The following is a 17,345-nucleotide window of genomic DNA, read 5'->3' as shown; positions in this document are numbered from 1 at the left end:
TACCAACCTTAGGTCCACATGTAAATTTACCAGGCACCAGTGGGCCCTTAGCTGACACTGTTTTCTTCACAGGCCTGTCCCAACTTTCCCCTTTGGAATTCTTTATATTTTTATTTTGGTCAAAGCTTATCTGGGGGATTATTTCCTCCCAATTCATTTACACAGTGAACATAAAATAACATAAAAAAGAAAAATCGCTTTTGATGTGCACTGGCTTTTAGTAATTCATATCTACTAAGTTATTTCCTGACCAACTGAATGTGACACAGCAGCTCGTCAGCATGCTCATGGCTCTCCTGTCTCTTCTGTTCTTGAAACAAAACCAAACACAACATTTCTGCAACAGCTTGCGCTCAGTCCTTTTTTCCTCAAAGCATTCTTTGTTTACTCTGTTTCTCTTCACCAGCAAGACTTCTTCGAAGAGTATGTAGTGACTTTATGTCCTTAAACAACAACATAAAAACTTCACCCCTCAATCTGCCTGAGCAGCACTGGCTACCTGATGATCCCCCCAACACTGACCATGAAGTCTCCCTGACATCTGAATTGTTCTTCTGGCGCCCAGTCTTACATTTTTTTGTCCCTTGGATACTGGTTACCACTTCCTGTTGCTTTCAACTCTCAGTCTCTGTCAAGACCAGGGTCTCTGCTTCTGGACTCCTCTCCCTGTCCTGACTCCTCCACATTGATGTTCCTTAAGATTCTCTTCTTTTCCTTCCTCACTCCATGGATAGTCACAGGATAATCTTTTCTGAGCACCAGAATTGTTTCCAGCTGCAGTTTGGTCATTTTTGCCTTGCTGATTTGGATGCCTCAGACTCTTCTTGTTCAAACCTGAGTTCATGATCTGGCTTCTCACACCTTCCCTCATCTGTGTCTTGTATCCTGGTTTATGCCTGACTTTCTTCATGTCAGTCCACACAGTCCACAGACTCTTCTACAGGTCTCCTTTCACCCTGTTGCTCCTGACAGCCTCTTGCTTCCTATTCCCTTAATTATCGTGCTCATCACTTCTTATACGACAGTTTCCCTTCCCACCTACTGCTTCTCCCTTCTCGGTATCCTCTTTGTTACTGTACTTGTGCATCTGTTGTGGTTGTGAATCTTCACTTCCAGACTGTTGACTCTGCAGATAGATACCACGTGGTGTTGTTCATCATTTAAGCCCCAACTGAGCAAGGTGCTTGGCAACCAGTAAATAACTGGTGATTTTCCCTAGCACTTCCACACTAACTTTGATGTTGGTATAGTGAGCTTCCTTAGCAATCTCGATTTTTTTTTTTCTATTTAAACAGTTACCATGCTTTCTGATTAACTCTTTTAAAGTTCTCATTTTGCAATAGGCTATAAATTGTGTGAGGGCAGGACTGTGGCTTTCTTGCTTATCCCCAGTATCTAGCACATGAAAGAAGTTCAAATATTCATTAAAGAGAATGAATTATATTCATTGTGTTCTAGAAATTATGTTCTGAATTGTGTTCTAGAAATTATGGATTTAAGCCTGCACCAGCATTTTGTGAATATACTGGTGTCACCATGACACTATTGGGAGTTATAAGTTTACTATTTTTTAAAAATGTTTATTTATTTTTGAGGGAGAGAGAGTGCATGCACAGGAGGGGCAGAAGGAGAGGGGAGAACAGAGGATCCAAAGCGGGTTCTGTGCTGACAGCAGAGATCCTGATGCGGGGCTCGAACTCCCAAACCATGAGATCATGACCTGAGCTCAAGATGGAAGCTTAACCAACTGAGCCACCCAGGCGCCCCATAATTTTACCATTTATTAGAGTAAAATGATAGATTGTTACTGATTTATGTTTTGTTATTTGTTGAACATATTTCCTTATTTGTTTAGCTTTCTAATCTTTTGTTGTATATACTTCCTGTATTGATATTTACCTCTTACATTTTTAACGCTTATTTTATGATCTCTTAGGCTGATTTTGCCACTGATTACAAATATCTTCCTAGTTTCATTTTTTATTTTGGTTATTTCCTTAAGTGATCTCCCCCTCCCCCTTTTTTTTAAAATACCTCTAGGCCGAACGTGGGTCTTGAACTCACAACCCCAAGATCAAGAGTTGCATGTTCTACCTACTGAGCCAGCCAGACATCCCTAAGCAATCTCTTAATTTTAGTATTATTAAAGAATCTGTTTTATTGTACTAATTTTTTTGTGTCTTGAGCTTTTAAAATACTTAATTTTTATGGTGGAAATTGATTTTCAACTTATGGAATCCATGGTTACAAATGAATTTTGTTATGTGTATTACTTTGAGTGGGCCATGCTAGTTTTAGGAGCCATATTTGTACAGATTATTTAAAATTATATTTTAGCAATTAATACTTAAATTTCATGTTAAATTTTTAGATTTTCTTTTTTATGCTATATGTAAAACCCTGAAGATTTTTTTGAAGTATTATATTTTGTTTCAAAAGTGATTATATATAATTCTTTAAAGTAGTTACTTATTGGGGCACCTGGGTGGCTCAGTTGGTTAAGCATCGGACTTCAGCCTAGGTCATGATCTCATGGTTCATGAGCCATGGTTCATGATCTCATGGTTCTGGCCTGCATCGGGCTCTGTGCTGACAGCTCAGAGCCTGGAGCCTGCTTCAGATTGTGTCTCCCTCTCTCTGCCCCTCCCCTGCTCATACTCTGTCTCTCTCTCTCTGTCTCTCAAAATTAAACATTAAAAAAAAAAGTTACTTACTACTAGTATGATAATTCAACACGTTTTTTTAATAGAAGAGAAACTTTTAAGCTATACATTAAGGAAATTGACATTAGTGTTTCTAAACAGTTTTCCATTTTGTTCAACTGCAAGTTTTTGTCTTTGTTTTTTTTGTTTTTTTGTTTTTTTTTTTTTAAATTTTTTTTAATGTTTATGTATTTTTTTGAGAGAGACAGAGACAGAATGTGAGTAGGTTAGGGGCAGAGAGAGAGACACACACAGAATCCTAAGCAGGCTCCAGGCTCTGAGCTGTCAGCCCAGAGCCTGACATGGGGCTCGAACTCACAAGCTATGAGATCATGACCTGAGCTGAAGTCGGACACTCAACCGACTGAGCCACCCAGGCGCCCCTGTTTTTGTTTTTAATATTATTTTGAGAGAGAGAGAGAGAGCAGAGGAGGGGGAGAGAGAGAATCCCATGCAGGCTCCATGCTGTCAGTGTGGAGCCTGATGCGGGGCTTGATCTCAACGAACCGGGAGATCATGTCCTGAACTGAAATCAAGAGTTGGACGCTTAACTGACTGAGCCACCCAGGCATCCCTCAAGAGCAAGTTTTTAAAGATGCTTCATAGCAGTTACTTTTTACTTTGAGGAAATAGTTATCAGAAACTTAATTTATTTGACTTTACATACTTCATTGTAATGTTAATTCTTGGTATAAATATTATTATACATTGTTCCCTTTATAGGTTGGAAGAATAACCTTGAAAGCTTTTTGTGCTGTCCAAATTTAAAAAAAGAAAAAAAATTATTGTTCTTTTCATAGCAGAAATGTTACTTAAAATAAGTCTACTCCCACGGTTTAGAAATCTGTTAACAATGTTTGTATTAGAATTTATCATCTAAGATAGTGGTTTTTTTAAAATGTTTATTTATTTTTGAGAGAACGAGTTGGGGAGGGGCAGAGAGAGAGAAGGGGATGGAGGATTCTAAGTGGGCTCTATGCTGACAGCCTAATGCAGAATTCGAACTCACAAACCATGAGATCATGACCTCTGCTGAGGTCTGATGCTCAACCTACTGAGCCACCCAGATGCTCCACATGTTCTTTAAGTATTAACTTTTTTTTTCTGATTTCCCCTCTGAACTTTTTACTTCGATTAGTTTCAGTTTTTTTTAATGTTTATTCATTTTTTGATAGAGACAGAGTGAGATCATGAGTGAGATAGAGACAGAGTGATGGGACTCTGAGATCATGACCTGAGCTGAAGTCAGATGCCCAACCCACTGAGCCACTGAGCCACCCAGGTGCCCCGTACTTTGATTAGTTTCAAATCTACAGAGGTTACAAGAATAGTATAGTGAGCACACATATACTACTCACTAGGTATTTATCTATTAGTGACATTTTGCCACTTTCTTTTTTTGGCTGAATCATCTGAAAGATAGGTATAGTCATTAGGGTATACACCTAAATATTCAGCATGTATCACCTCATGATAGAGACATTCTCCAATATAACCATAATAAAACTATCACTACCAGTTATTTAACTCTGGCAGAATATATATTCATTCATATTCATATTGCCTTATTTTTCTATCAGTGAACTTTATATCTCCCCCACTCCTAATTCAGGACCTAGTCAAGGATCATACACTACATTCAGCTGTGAGATCTGTTTAGTCTCCTTCCCTGTAGAAAAGTTCCCCAAGCTTTTTTTAGGGACCAGTAGGGGGGATGGTCGTGGTATCTTTGATGACATAATATTCTTTGGTTTTGCAAAATGTTCCTTTATTTGGATTTGCCTCTCTTCCCATTATTAGATTCAGGATTTGGGTCAGGAATGCTGCATAGGAGATACTGTGTTTTTCTTTGGGCATGCTCTCAGAAAGCATCTGTAGTAAGTTTAATATTGGTTCAGTTTGATTAATTGGTTAAGGTTGTGGTGTCAGACTTCTACATGTATCTTTATCCCCTTTATAATGTTTGGGGATAATACCTTGATACTTTGTGGTTGTAGCATTCATTAATTCTTGTTCAAATCATCTCTTACAGTGGTGATTGTAAAATAGTGATTTATGTAATTCTGTTTTTCCTTCTACATTTATTGGCTAGTATTTTTTAATAATTTTTTAAATGTTTATTTTGGGGGGGGGGGGATTGGAAGGGGCAGAGAGAGAGGTAAACACAGAATCCAAAGCAGGCTCCAGGGTCTGAGCTGTCAGCACAGAGTCTGACATGGGGCTCGAACTCACCTACTACAAGATCATGACCTGAGCCAAAGTTGGACCCTTAACTGACTGAGCCACCCACGCGCCCCTTAAAAATAATTTTTTTTATGTTTATTTTGGCTAGTATTTGTTTTTAAAGAAAGGTTTCCCCCTCCCCCCTGACCCTTTTATTTAGTATCTTTTAAGACTCAGATTTATTTTTTAATGTGTTATTATTCGCTATTATAATTCCTCTTGATGCTCAGGTTATGCCAGAGTTGGCCTTGAGAGCACTCAGATACTATCTTTGAATTATCTGTAGAATTTCTTCTAATTATATATCTGTAGAAAAATAGGTTTGACTTAAAAATGACCTTTTGGATAATACTTCTTTAAATCCACAGGGACTTTTCTCTTATTCACGGTGTGATTAAAATGTAGCATATTTTTACAGACAGGATTATATCAATTCAAGAAACAAGTCATTTTGGGACTCAGATTATTTGAATGGCAGTTTCCCTATAACCTATTAGAAGGTTTTAGTTTTAGTTATCCCTTCCTCTAGTGTGGAAGCTTACTTTAGATTTTGTTGAGTTGCAATTATTTCCTGTTCTTAGGGTCTAGGGACAGGGCGGTAGACAATGACATCTTTAAAGTATGCTCTGTTTTGTTATTTTAGGTGTTAGAGTCTGTACTATATATAATGCTTTTGCTAAAAAGGGACACGTAAGAAAAAGTAAATGCAATGTAATGGACAATACTTCTTCCATAGAAATTGATGGAAGAAGTGCTGGCAGTATGTCTGAAATAAGCTTTGCTAAAATGCCTGGGAGGAGTCATCCCTGGTACTGATTTTAGAGATGTTTTTTTTTTTTTATCTTGAAGAACATTTGACTTATTTTTCTTAAGAAGGTTTTATTATAGGGGCGCCTGGGTGGCTCAGTCGGTTGAGTGTCTGACTTGATTTCAGCTCAGGTCATGATCTCACAGTTCAGGAGTTCGAGCCCTGCATCGGGCTCTGTGCTGACAGTGGGAAGCCTGCTTAGGATTCTCTGTCTCCCCTCTCTATCTGCCCCCACTCTGCTCACTGTCTCTCTCCCTCTCAAAATAAATAAATAAAGTTAAAAAAAATTAAAAAAAAAAAGGTTTTATTATACTTGTCTTTGTGTGTAGAGAATTCTCTACAAAGCAACACGTGAATATTATGGCTTACTTTTAAAAATCTCTTGCCTTTTAGCTTTGAGGCAGGATCTGGTTATGACCAGTTAAGCAATCCAAGCCTGTTGGCAATTCTAAAATCTTGGTGTGGAGGCATTTATCTGGAAGATGAGATAATTTAGAGCTCTGTGAAATTGTTTTGTGTCTGTCTTGATTGCCTTGTCATTTACTTTTGTCCTTGTGGCTTCGACTGCTTTGAGATGAATGGGGTGCACATCACCTTTGCTATAGATAGACAAGGCATAGGGTTTCAGGGTTAATAAACTGAGGGGCTCAACAGAGAAGAGGGAAACAGACACAGGCTGCTGCCAAGGGAGGAGGTACTACTTCTTTCCAATTGCTGTCAACGGAAAAGAACAGAGCTTTAAAAAGACTCAAGCTATTGCTAACACCATATATGTGAAGGAAGTGGCATAGCACGTGGGTGGGGAAAGGATAAATTGTGGAAACTCTGCAACAAATGATGTTTGCACAGTTGGAGAGCCATGTGCAAAATTATGCAATTGTTCCCTACTTTAAACTGTTCATAAAACTTAATTCCTGGTAGGTTAATACAAATTTTAAAGACAAAGTATGTACCTAATATTATATCTTAATTTAATGATAATGTTAACCTTGATGAAGAATGAAATATCACCATTGTTTCTGGTATAGTAAATAATGCTTCTTATGTGACTTCTTCATTTAATACCATTAACAGAGTGGTGTAAAAATATTTAACTTTATGAGTTTTCTGGGGGAGGTTTCTTTTTATTAAAAACAGTTTTTTTAGGGGTGCAGGTGGCTCAGTCAGTCGAGTATCCAACTCTTGATTTCGGCTCAGGTGTTCTCGTGGTTTGTGGGTTCAAGCTGTGCACCTCCACACTAACTGCGCAGGGCCTGCTTGGGATTGTCTCTCTCCCTTTCTTTCTGCCCCTTCCCTGCTCACGTGTGCACATACCCACATGCTCTCTCTCTCAAATAAGAAAACCACCAAAACACAGTTATATTTATTTTAATTTATTATTGTCTTTATTAAAGATTTTATTTTTAAATAATCTCTACACCCAATGTGGGGCTTGAACTCACAACCCTTGAGATCAAGAGTTGTATGCTCTACCTACTAAACCAGCCAGGTGGCCCAACAGTTTGTTTTAAAGAATCTCGTTTATGGAATCATTGGCCCATTAGCTTGAACAAAGGGTGAATTACTAAGGTATTGAGGAGTTTATGTTTGAACCTTCCAGTAAAGGGATCAGGGAAGGAAATGATCCCTGTGTTTTCTAGAAGATATTTGGGCTCAAAAGCTTTTCAGCTCCTCTGCTGAAGGCTGCAAGTTGCCAGTTCTGACATATGTGAGAAATGTCCCATACAAGAGAAATGAATCCATTTTCAGGCCTTGGGAATCTGGTCAGTCCAGAAAAACATCATTTTCAACTGCTATCTTAATTATTTCCAGGCTCTTAGCAAACAGCCTTGTTAATAAGAAGGGGTAGATCCACAATAAAAGCAGGAGTACATTATATATATTCAGACTTAATTTTTTATCCTATTAATATAAAATAATTCCAAATGTTTAATGTTAAAACATTAAGATGTATGAATTTGATCTTGCCGTTTGTCATTTCGAGCCCCACATCAGACTCTGTGCTGACAGCTCAGAGCCTGGAGCCTGCTTCGGATTCTGTGTCTCCCTCTCTTTCTGCTCATGCTCTGTCTCTCAAAAATAAGTAAATGTTAAAAAAAAAATTTAAAAAAAGATGTATGAATTTGACACTCAGATATGTTTTACATAGTCATTTGTTTGCATTTCATGTTATTCCTTAGTATGATTTTCTGATTTCTGATATCCCGCTCTGTTGAAAGATTACCATGAGCAAGAACAAGATTTTCCTCAGAAAACACTTCTGTTTCACTTTTAGCACATGGACATGTGAACACTCAAGATTCCAAAGTCCTATGTTAAGGAATATCACTACAATTAATTTTGCTTGCAAATTTAAGAAAAATGATTAGTCACTCATTCTTGCTACTGCAGATCTCAGTAATGTATACATACAACTATTAACATTAAACAATATAATTGCTAATCCTTATACCTTTTACAGAAAGGATCTCAGCAAGAACTGAATTAAAGCCAGTTTTATGTTTTTAGTTCTAAATGTTTGCACTTTATGTTCCTTAATGTGTTATTAGTTTTGTTTTATGCTGTCTTTCATTCTTCCTTTAACTATCAGTTCCAAAATTATTATTTCATGCCATTATTACAGATGAGATCTGTATTTAATATTATATAAATAGGTTATTTATTTAATGACAGTGCAGCCACACATAACTAATTCTGTCCGTTATATGCTCGTGGATTAATATCAGTTCATTGTTTAGGTGCAAGAGTTTTGAAAGTTTCCTTAGGCCCAGTGTGGTTCAGTGCTGCTCTGTATTTGAAGTAGGGTCTGACACAGCCTAGGCCAATAACTTAGGTTTAGGGAATCTTTCCTTTCAAAATCACATACTGATGTTTGGCTAGTATGTTTTAGGCCATCTCAGAAATTTTTACCTGGTGCTGAGTATTTGGAGAATGGGACTGAATGCCTATCAGTGAAAAAAGTTATATGAAGGAAATGTAATTAGCATGGTTGAAGATTGAATATAATAGTTAAATATATATGGATGAATTTATGTTTGGGTTTGCTTCAAAATGATCTGTTGGTTAGTGGAAGGGGATGTGGGGGGTATTTTAGATGACATAATAACATTTGAATGGGTAATTGTTGGAGTTAGGAGATGGTTGCATGAGGATTTATTCTCTCTATTGCAGTATGTTTTTGAGATTTTTTTTAAGTTTTTTTTTTTTTTTTTTTAATTTTAGAGAGAGAATGCAAGTTGGGGAGAGGGGTAAAGGTGGGGAAGGAGAGAATCCCAAGCAGGCTCCACACTCAGCACGGTGTGGAATGTCGGGCTTGATCCCACGACCCTGAGATCATGACCTGAGCTGAAATTAACAGTCTGATGCTTTAACTGACTGAGCCAGCCAGGTGTCCTGAGATTTTTTTTTTAATTAAAAAGCTAAAAAATAATTGAATGGAAGACCTTCAATCAATGGTGCTCCTTTTGTCAATTGGCAGGTTCCTTGAGAGAATTAAGCCCTTAATGCAGCCAGTCTCAGTAATGAATTAACTTCTCTCCTGTGTATTTAGAATGGGGCTAGTTATGTACCAATCTTGGGAGAATTGAAAAGAGTGGTAATTTTTTTGTGTTTTGTGGTTCCTAGTGAGGAATATTTGCTGAGAAAGCCTGGTTGAGGATATAGAAATACATAATTGATTCAACATTGTACTGTTTTGCAATTTGACATTTCTTTGCTATTCAGTTATTTTTGTTTGTATTTGTTTTTAAAGATTTTATTTTTAAGTAATATCTACACCCAACGTGGGGCCTGAACTCACAACCTTGAGATCAAGAGTCGCATGCTCTTCCGACTGAGCCAGCCAAGCACCCCATTTCTTTGCTTTTTAAATAGAAATTTTAAACTTCAGTTTTTGAACATGGTCAGAATACCATGTTGTTACCATGTTACCCAGTACTAAAACAGTTGGAAAATGTGGTTTTCTTTTCTATTAGGTATAGTCTAAAAGTGCAGCCTGCTCAAAGAATGCACCTCGCTGTGGTTGCCTGTGGTGAAAGACTGGAAGAAACTATAACCATGTTGAAGTCAGCTATCATTTTCAGCATCAGACCGCTGCAGTTCCATATTTTTGCTGAAGATCAACTACATGATAGTTTTAAAGGCATAGTAAGTATTTGAGACTTTGTCAAGACTGTAGAGGTGAATATTCAATGTCACATTATAATAGAATGTTGTTGCATTCCTTCATTGAACAAAAATATTTATTCAGTAACTAACTGCCCTCCTAGAGTGGGGCGGCCACTCCATCTAAGAATCCAGATGTAGGTGTAAGAGGAAGGTTTGTTTTTGAAAAGGAGGTTACTTCAAGTCCTTTGCAAAGCATGGAGGTTTTATTTCACCGGCTTTAGCTCCAAGATGATTTGACTGAAAAGTTCTGTGATTTAATTGTATTCCCATGTTTGGCTTGGGAGTATCTCAAACAGTGTGCACAGGATTTTATTTCTGTTTTGAAGGGAGGGAGCTCTTGATTGACAATATAGAGGGAAGCGGCTTTTTGTTCTGATAAGAAAGTTCTTTATTTTGGTTTTATATTAGTTACAACCAGTGGCTATATTGGCAGAAAACTTTAACAGTGGCTTAAACAAGACAGAAGTTTTTTTTCTTTCTCACATATAAGTCGACAGTCTGTGGTATATGGTAACTCCATGTCTTCCGGGACTCGCTTCTGTCTTGTGGCTGAGCCATTTTGACATAAGGCTTCTACCTTATGGTCCCAGATGGCTACTCCAGCTTTGGCCCTCACACTCATATTTTAACCAACACAAGGGAGAAAGGAGTGAAGAAGGCCAATCCCTTCGTACCCTCTTAGAATACTTTTCAGAAGTTGCATATGACATTCTTGCCAGTGTCTCATTGGTCTGAACTTAGTCATGTAACTATATTGTTAAAGTTGTTTGTGAGGGTTAAAAGTATACTCTTTAGTCAGGGCAACCATATAACCTTAACAACAAAAAAATTATAACTGTACAAGAAAAGTAGAACAGATAGATATGGGTAAAGAACGTATAAGAGAAAGAAAAGTCACCTGAAATGTCACCACCTTGTGTTCTGAGACAGTGGTAAAGATGATGATAATCATCTGAACCACCGAGGCACCTCGGACAGATATTTTCTAACCAGTTCATATTGGTCTGACTTTGAGTGTAAATATTTCCTATTATACATACTTGGGTGTAAAATTAGTGCTTAATTTTTTTGAGTTTAATTTGTTTCGTGATTGATGGGATTTATATGTCAGATGAGGTAGATGAACAACTTGCAAGGCTTTCAGCTTTCTGATTTTGTGGTTGTTATAACTTTCATTGTGCCTCTGATCTAGAATGTTACTAGGATTTTAATACTGTGAATAAAACAAATGGTGGAAAAGAAGAATCTGATTTTCTCTGAACTGTGTACAGGATTAACATATAATACCTTAATTTTTAGCTTTTCAAAATAATCTGTTGGTTTATGATTTTGCAGAGAAAATTGAAAGTGAAACAATCTAACCTGAGTTCTTATTTTTTTATATATTTCTTAGCTTGAGAGCTGGTCATTTCTGCAGACATTTAATTATTCATTATACCCAATAACTTTTCCAAGTGAGAATGCAGCGGAATGGAAAAAGCTGTTTAAACCGTGTGCTTCCCAGAGATTGTTCTTGCCAGTAAGTTTTTTCTCCGGTGTTTTGTTTTTCCTTCTAATTTTGCCTTTACAAACGTGAGTTAATGAAGAGTTACATAGAAGTCAGTTAAAAAAACACAAACACATGTAGATTTTCCCTTTTTACATTAGGAAAAAAACTTCCTGTAGAACAAATAAAAGCTACAAAGAAAACATCTGTTAAAAATGAAAAATGTAAGTAATTTCTGTTGAAATACTGTTTCTTACATTTTAATTTATTCAGGGGCTATAGACTGTTGTTTTGTTTTTTTTTTTTTTTTTTAATTTTTTTTTCAACGTTTTTTATTTATTTTTGGGACAGAGAGAGACAGAGCATGAACGGGGGAGGGGCAGAGAGAGAGGGAGACACAGAATCGGAAGCAGGCTCCAGGCTCCGAGCCATCAGCCCAGAGCCTGACGCGGGGCTCGAACTCACAGACCGCGAGATCGTGACCTGGCTGAAGTCGGACGCTTAACCGACTGCGCCACCCAGGTGCCCCTAGACTGTTTTTTTTTTAAGAAGGAAGGGAGGTCATCAGATCTTAATGGAGCCAGGCCTGTTGCAGACATGCACGGACAGTCTCCCCTTATAGTTGCCCACTGCATTTACAATTTGGGAAGTGAAGTAGATTGCATCATTAAATAGCCATTTCTTTCTTATACCAAGCCACATTACTCTTTCCTGATTATATTTTAATGCAGTTGGCAAGGTGTGTGTGTTTTTTTTTAATTATTTACAGTTTCTTTATTTTGAGAGAGAGCAAGTGTGCACGAGGGAGAGTGGGGAAGGGGCAGAGAGAGGATCCCAAGCAGGCTGCATTGACAGTGTGGGTGGAACCCATCAACCATGAGATCATGACCTGAGCCAATACCAAGAGTCAGACGCTTAACCAGCTGAGCTACCCAGGCACCCCGACACAGACACAAATTTAAGGCATGTAAACTCAAGGGAAATGGGAACCATTTATTCAGTGGAGCAATTCTTTGGTGTTATTCTCTGGTGATAAACCCTGATCATTTTTTTAAATGTAAAAATATTCAGAAGCAAGATTACCTCTTTCTTTTGAGTTGATTTCATCCACAGTTTTAAAATTCACAGTAGTTGTTAGGACCATTATAATGTTTAAAATACTTATGGTAGTAGAATATTGAACTTAAGAAGCTGACAAGATCCTGGAAAGTGATTGAATTATGGGGGAGGAAACTTTAGTTATTTGTTATTCTTAAGTGGAGTAAGGCAATTCTTAGTATACTAGGAATATAATTTACCAAATCCAAGTCATCAGTAAGATTTAAAGTTATAATTTTGAGCAGAGTCTGCCTAACCAGTAACTTTGTTGCTGTGCATAAAAAATTCAGATCCTAGGATCTTCCTCAGTCTCTGCTTCCATTATAAGAAGCACACAAATAAGGGATTAGATAGGGAAAAAGCCAGAGAAGTTTTAGATATTTCTTGTAGATTTTAGAAGTTTATGGGGTACCTGGGTGATATAGTCAATTAAATGTCTGACTCTTTGCTTTGGTTCAGGTTGTGATCTCATAGTTAGTGAGTTTGAGCCCCACATCCGGCTCTGTGCTGACAGTGTGGAGCCTGCCTAGGATTCTCTCTCTGTTCTCTCTCTGTCCTCCCCCTACCCCCGCAAATAAGTAAAGTATAAAAATAAAAAAGTTTAAGACAGCATTTTAATGTGGAATCATTTTAGTATCACATTCATTTAGTTAATAAATTGAGTGCTTGTTTTCTGCCAAGAGTCTGTACAGAAGTGTTGGGTATATAGGAATGAATGGAACAGACTTGTTTTCCTAGAGCTTATTGTCCAATGTGGGAGGCAGGGGCTAAACAAATACAATATGGCATTAAATAAATATGTTACTGAAAAAATAGTATGTGATGATAGAAGCCTAATATTATAACCATTTCTCTTCAATTTTGTTCTGCATTATTAACAAGTTAAATTGTTAATGTTGTGATATGAAATTTGCCAGATCATTTAGTGTTGTAATCTGGTTAAATTCCTAAATGGAATTTGAAACAGTAAATATATTTGAAACCTGTCAAATTGTCCTCATATTTCACTGTTACTTCTGCACCTTTTTTTTAACTAGATTTAAGTAAATTGATGCTTTATTTTTCTAAGTTATAATTTTTTTCATGGAGTTTCTCTTCGTTTGATATAGATTGATGAAAACAACTAATGTAAGCTCTTCCAACTCCTGCCTCCTCCAAAAGGAACTATAGAAAAAATGCTGACATGGTTATTATTTAACCTTACGTCTGATCTCCAGTTAACAGTGGCTCTCAACAGTGATCAGTGTCTTCCAAGTCTGCTAACAATATAATAATTTGTAAACACACTTTGTTTCATGGTACAGAAGCAACATGTTGATATAAAAACAATTTCCTTCACTTTTCTGCATCCCAAAGAGAGACAGACATACAGACATATACATACATACCCTGTAATTGGGATCTGTGAACAAGTGAATCTTCCCTACTCAGGATCTGTAGTCAAACCATCTGATTTTTTACCACCTTGATATTAAATCAAGGAGAGAATGGGCTGATTGCAGCCTGGTAAGCTGCTCATTAAGGTGATGACTCAACCTTAGCAGCAGGAGGAGATAACAACTTTGAAAAGGAGCAGAACGAGGATCAAACTCTTACTCTCTTTATATTCTTTTCTTTTTTTTTAATTTTTAAAGTTTATTTATTTTGAGAGAGAAGAGAGAGTGCAAGTGGGGGAGGGGCAGAGAGAGAGAGAGAGAGAGAGAGAGAGAGAAAATACCAAGCAGGCTCCATGGTGTCAGCATACAGCCTGATAAGAGACTCAAACCCACAAACTGCAAAATCCTGACCTGAGCTGAAATCCAGAATCAGATAATGGCTTAACCAACTGAGCCACCAAAAGATTTGAGTTAATGTAATAATTGAGTTGTACTAATATGCTGATGTATGCAATAAATTTAAATTTGTGAGAGTTGGATTCTAAACTTCTTGGGTAAGGCAGAAATAAAGTATTTTCCTTGAAAAATCCCTGTAGAAAACATATTTAACATCTCTCAGAAAATAACAACGTAGCTAGTCTTTCTTTCAGGACAAGTTTTGTCTTCACCCTTGCTAAGTACATGCACATTTACTTTGATTTGTTGGAGATAGTTTGTAGCAGGATTTTCGCACAGAGAGTCGTGCACAGAGGCTTTTCTTTCCAGGAAGCAACTTTATTCATGCCGGCACTGCTCAGTTGGGTTCGTGCCCAAAGAACTGAGCCCAAATGCCACGTGGGGTAGTTTTTAAATGTATTTTCTACTTCTTTGTCTCCCATATATGGTAACACACACAACCATGCAGTCCAATTAAGTGATCTCATGTTACAAGGTCATGAAGGATGTTGTCATGTACACGTATAGTCAGGTTACCTTCAGTTTTTTTTTTTTTTTCTTTCTTTCCTTAGGTAGGTAGGGGACCCTACCACAAGTTAAGCACAAAAACAAAACAGTGTGGACTCCAGAACTAGGTAGTTTGGGTTCATCATTTTCTAGTTGAGACCAAAATGATATATACATACCAGCCATTAGTGTTATAGACCGAGAGAACATGTTGAGAAGATCTTTGTTTGTATTGATTTATTTCTGTATTTATTTCAGGAAATTAAGATTCAAGATGTAAGTCAGCTAAGTTAATGTTATTTTCCATCATGAAAAGAATTTCCTCCCAAATCTTTACTTTTCCAATTGTTAGTACAGTATTTATTTTTTGTTCTGAATTGTTTTTGTAGCTTTTTTCTCTAAAAGTTAATATAAAGATTAGCACAGTGCATATATATATATATATATATGCTATTGTAAAAATGACACAGGAAAAATGTCTTAAAAATTAATGTAAATTAGTTTATCTCATAGGTATTTTTTTACAGTTAAAGCTTCTCTTATTTTATGTTAAATAAATAAAAATATAATTATTGTTTCATATTCTCTTCTTATAGTTAATCCTGAAAGAAGTTGATTCACTCTTGTACGTGGACACGGATATCCTTTTTTTACGGCCAGTTGATGATATTTGGTCTTTACTAAAGAAATTTAATTCCACACAAATTGCTGCAATGGCACCAGAACATGAAGAGCCTCGAATAGGATGGTATAATCGCTTTGCCAGACACCCATACTATGGAAAAACTGGAGTAAACTCTGGAGTTATGTTGATGAATATGACTAGAATGAGAAGGAAGTATTTCAAGGTAAGTCACTGATACAGGTGCTTGGTTGAAATTTCTTTGTTTCCCCCCACACAGTTTTTGGTTTCCAATTTAATTTTGTTTTATTAAAAAGTAGATTAAACTATTCAGAAATTTTCCATTTATTTAGAATAATCGAAGAAGAGAGTTCATACTATTCTGTCCGTTGGAGGATTGTGGTAGATCAAGCCAGATGTCATTACAATGAAGTAAAATAACATTACACTAAGTAGTGAATTTCATCTTCCTAGATTGTTGTTCCAGGTAGTAGTTGTCATTTCATAGTTGTGCAGCTGTAGAACATCTTGGGGGAACACAGAGATGTGGTTAAGAGCTTAAGACTCTGTAGCTTGTTTGCTTGGTTCAAACCTCTGGGACCTTGAGTAAATTTTTAATGTCTCTGAGCTTTAGTTTTCTCGTCTGTGAAATAAAGATGGCAGATAACATTACCTATATCATAGGCTTTTGTGAGGATTGAGTTAGAATGGTGGCTAACACATAGTAAATGTGAGCTGTTTGGGAGCTATTGGAAGTTAACTTTAAAAAAAATTCTTGCATGTTTCTTACCTCTCAGATTGTGGGTCAGTGGAAGAATCAGGCTATTTAGTTTCTCTGTGCATTGTAAATACATATGTTGTATTTACCAATTTTATGTTGATGAGTTTTATGTCATTGTAGTTTGTGGGCTCTGGAGTCAAACTCTGTATATTTAACTTTGCCACCTGTGCACTTGTTTAACCATTAGCCGGTTAATTTTCAAATGTTAATTCTGTCAACTGAAAAGTAGATAATAATTGGACTTGTGTAGGTTGTCAGTTTAAAGGAGATCCATTTAAAATGCTTAGTGCATCTTTTCAACAAATGGTGTTGGGAAGACTGGACAACTACATGCAAAAGAATGAAACTGGACTACTTTCTCACACCATACACAAAATAAACTAAAAAAGGATTAATGACCTAAATGTGAGACCTGAAGTCATAAAAATCCTAGAAGAGAGCATAGGCAGTGATTTCTCTAACATCAGCTGTAGCAACATTTTTCTAGATATGTCTCCTGGGGCAAGGGAGACAAAAGCAAAAGTAAATTATTGGTACTACATCAAAATAAAAACCTGCATAGCAAAGGAAACCATCAACAAAACAAAAGACAACCTACTGAATGGGAGAACATGTTTGCAAGTGACCAATCTGATAAAGGGTTAGTATGTAAAATATATAAAGAACTTCTATAATTCAACACCCAAAAAATAAATAATCCAGTTAAAAAATGGGCAGAAGAGAACAGACATTTCTCCAAAGAAGACGTCCAGATGGCCAACAGACATGAATGGATACTCAACATCCTTCATTAATAGGGAAATACATATCAAAACTACAATGAAATACCACCTCAAACCTGTCAGAATGGCTACAGTAAAAAAACACAAGAAACAACGGATGTTGGCAAGGATCTGGAGAAAAGGAACCCTTGGCCACTGTTGGTAGGAATGCAAACTGGTACAGCCACTACAGAAATCAGTATGGAGGTTCCTCAAAAAATTTAAAATAAAAATGCCATATGATCCAGTAATTCCACTACTGGGTATTTTCCCAAAGAATAAAAAAACACTAATTCAAAAAGATATACACATCCCTACGTTTATACAGCATTATTTAGAATAGCCATAAAATTATGGAAGCAAGCAACCCAAGTGTCCC

At 36.8% G+C, this 17,345-nt stretch overlaps 1 protein-coding gene across 5 annotated transcripts in view; it reads left to right on the top strand.

The window, feature by feature from the left end:
* The window catches only part of GXYLT1 (glucoside xylosyltransferase 1), a 52,628-nt gene that overhangs the window by 12,014 nt on the left and 23,269 nt on the right, over positions 1–17,345 (top strand). For all 5 annotated transcript variants that reach the window (XM_060657911.3, XM_060657907.3, XM_060657909.3 and 2 more), the window contains 3 exons: positions 9,708–9,879; positions 11,294–11,419; positions 15,399–15,650. In XM_060657911.3, coding sequence (XP_060513894.1) covers positions 9,708–9,879; positions 11,294–11,419; positions 15,399–15,650 — 550 coding nt within the window. The remainder of the gene's footprint in view (positions 1–9,707; positions 9,880–11,293; positions 11,420–15,398; positions 15,651–17,345) is intronic.

This window comes from Panthera onca, chromosome B4, assembly GCF_046562875.1.
Source record: "Panthera onca isolate mPanOnc1 chromosome B4, mPanOnc1 haplotype 2, whole genome shotgun sequence".
Taxonomy (NCBI): Eukaryota; Metazoa; Chordata; class Mammalia; order Carnivora; family Felidae; genus Panthera; species Panthera onca.
The sequence above is the reverse complement of the archived record's forward strand: the minus strand, read 5'-3'. Positions and strand labels throughout refer to the sequence as shown.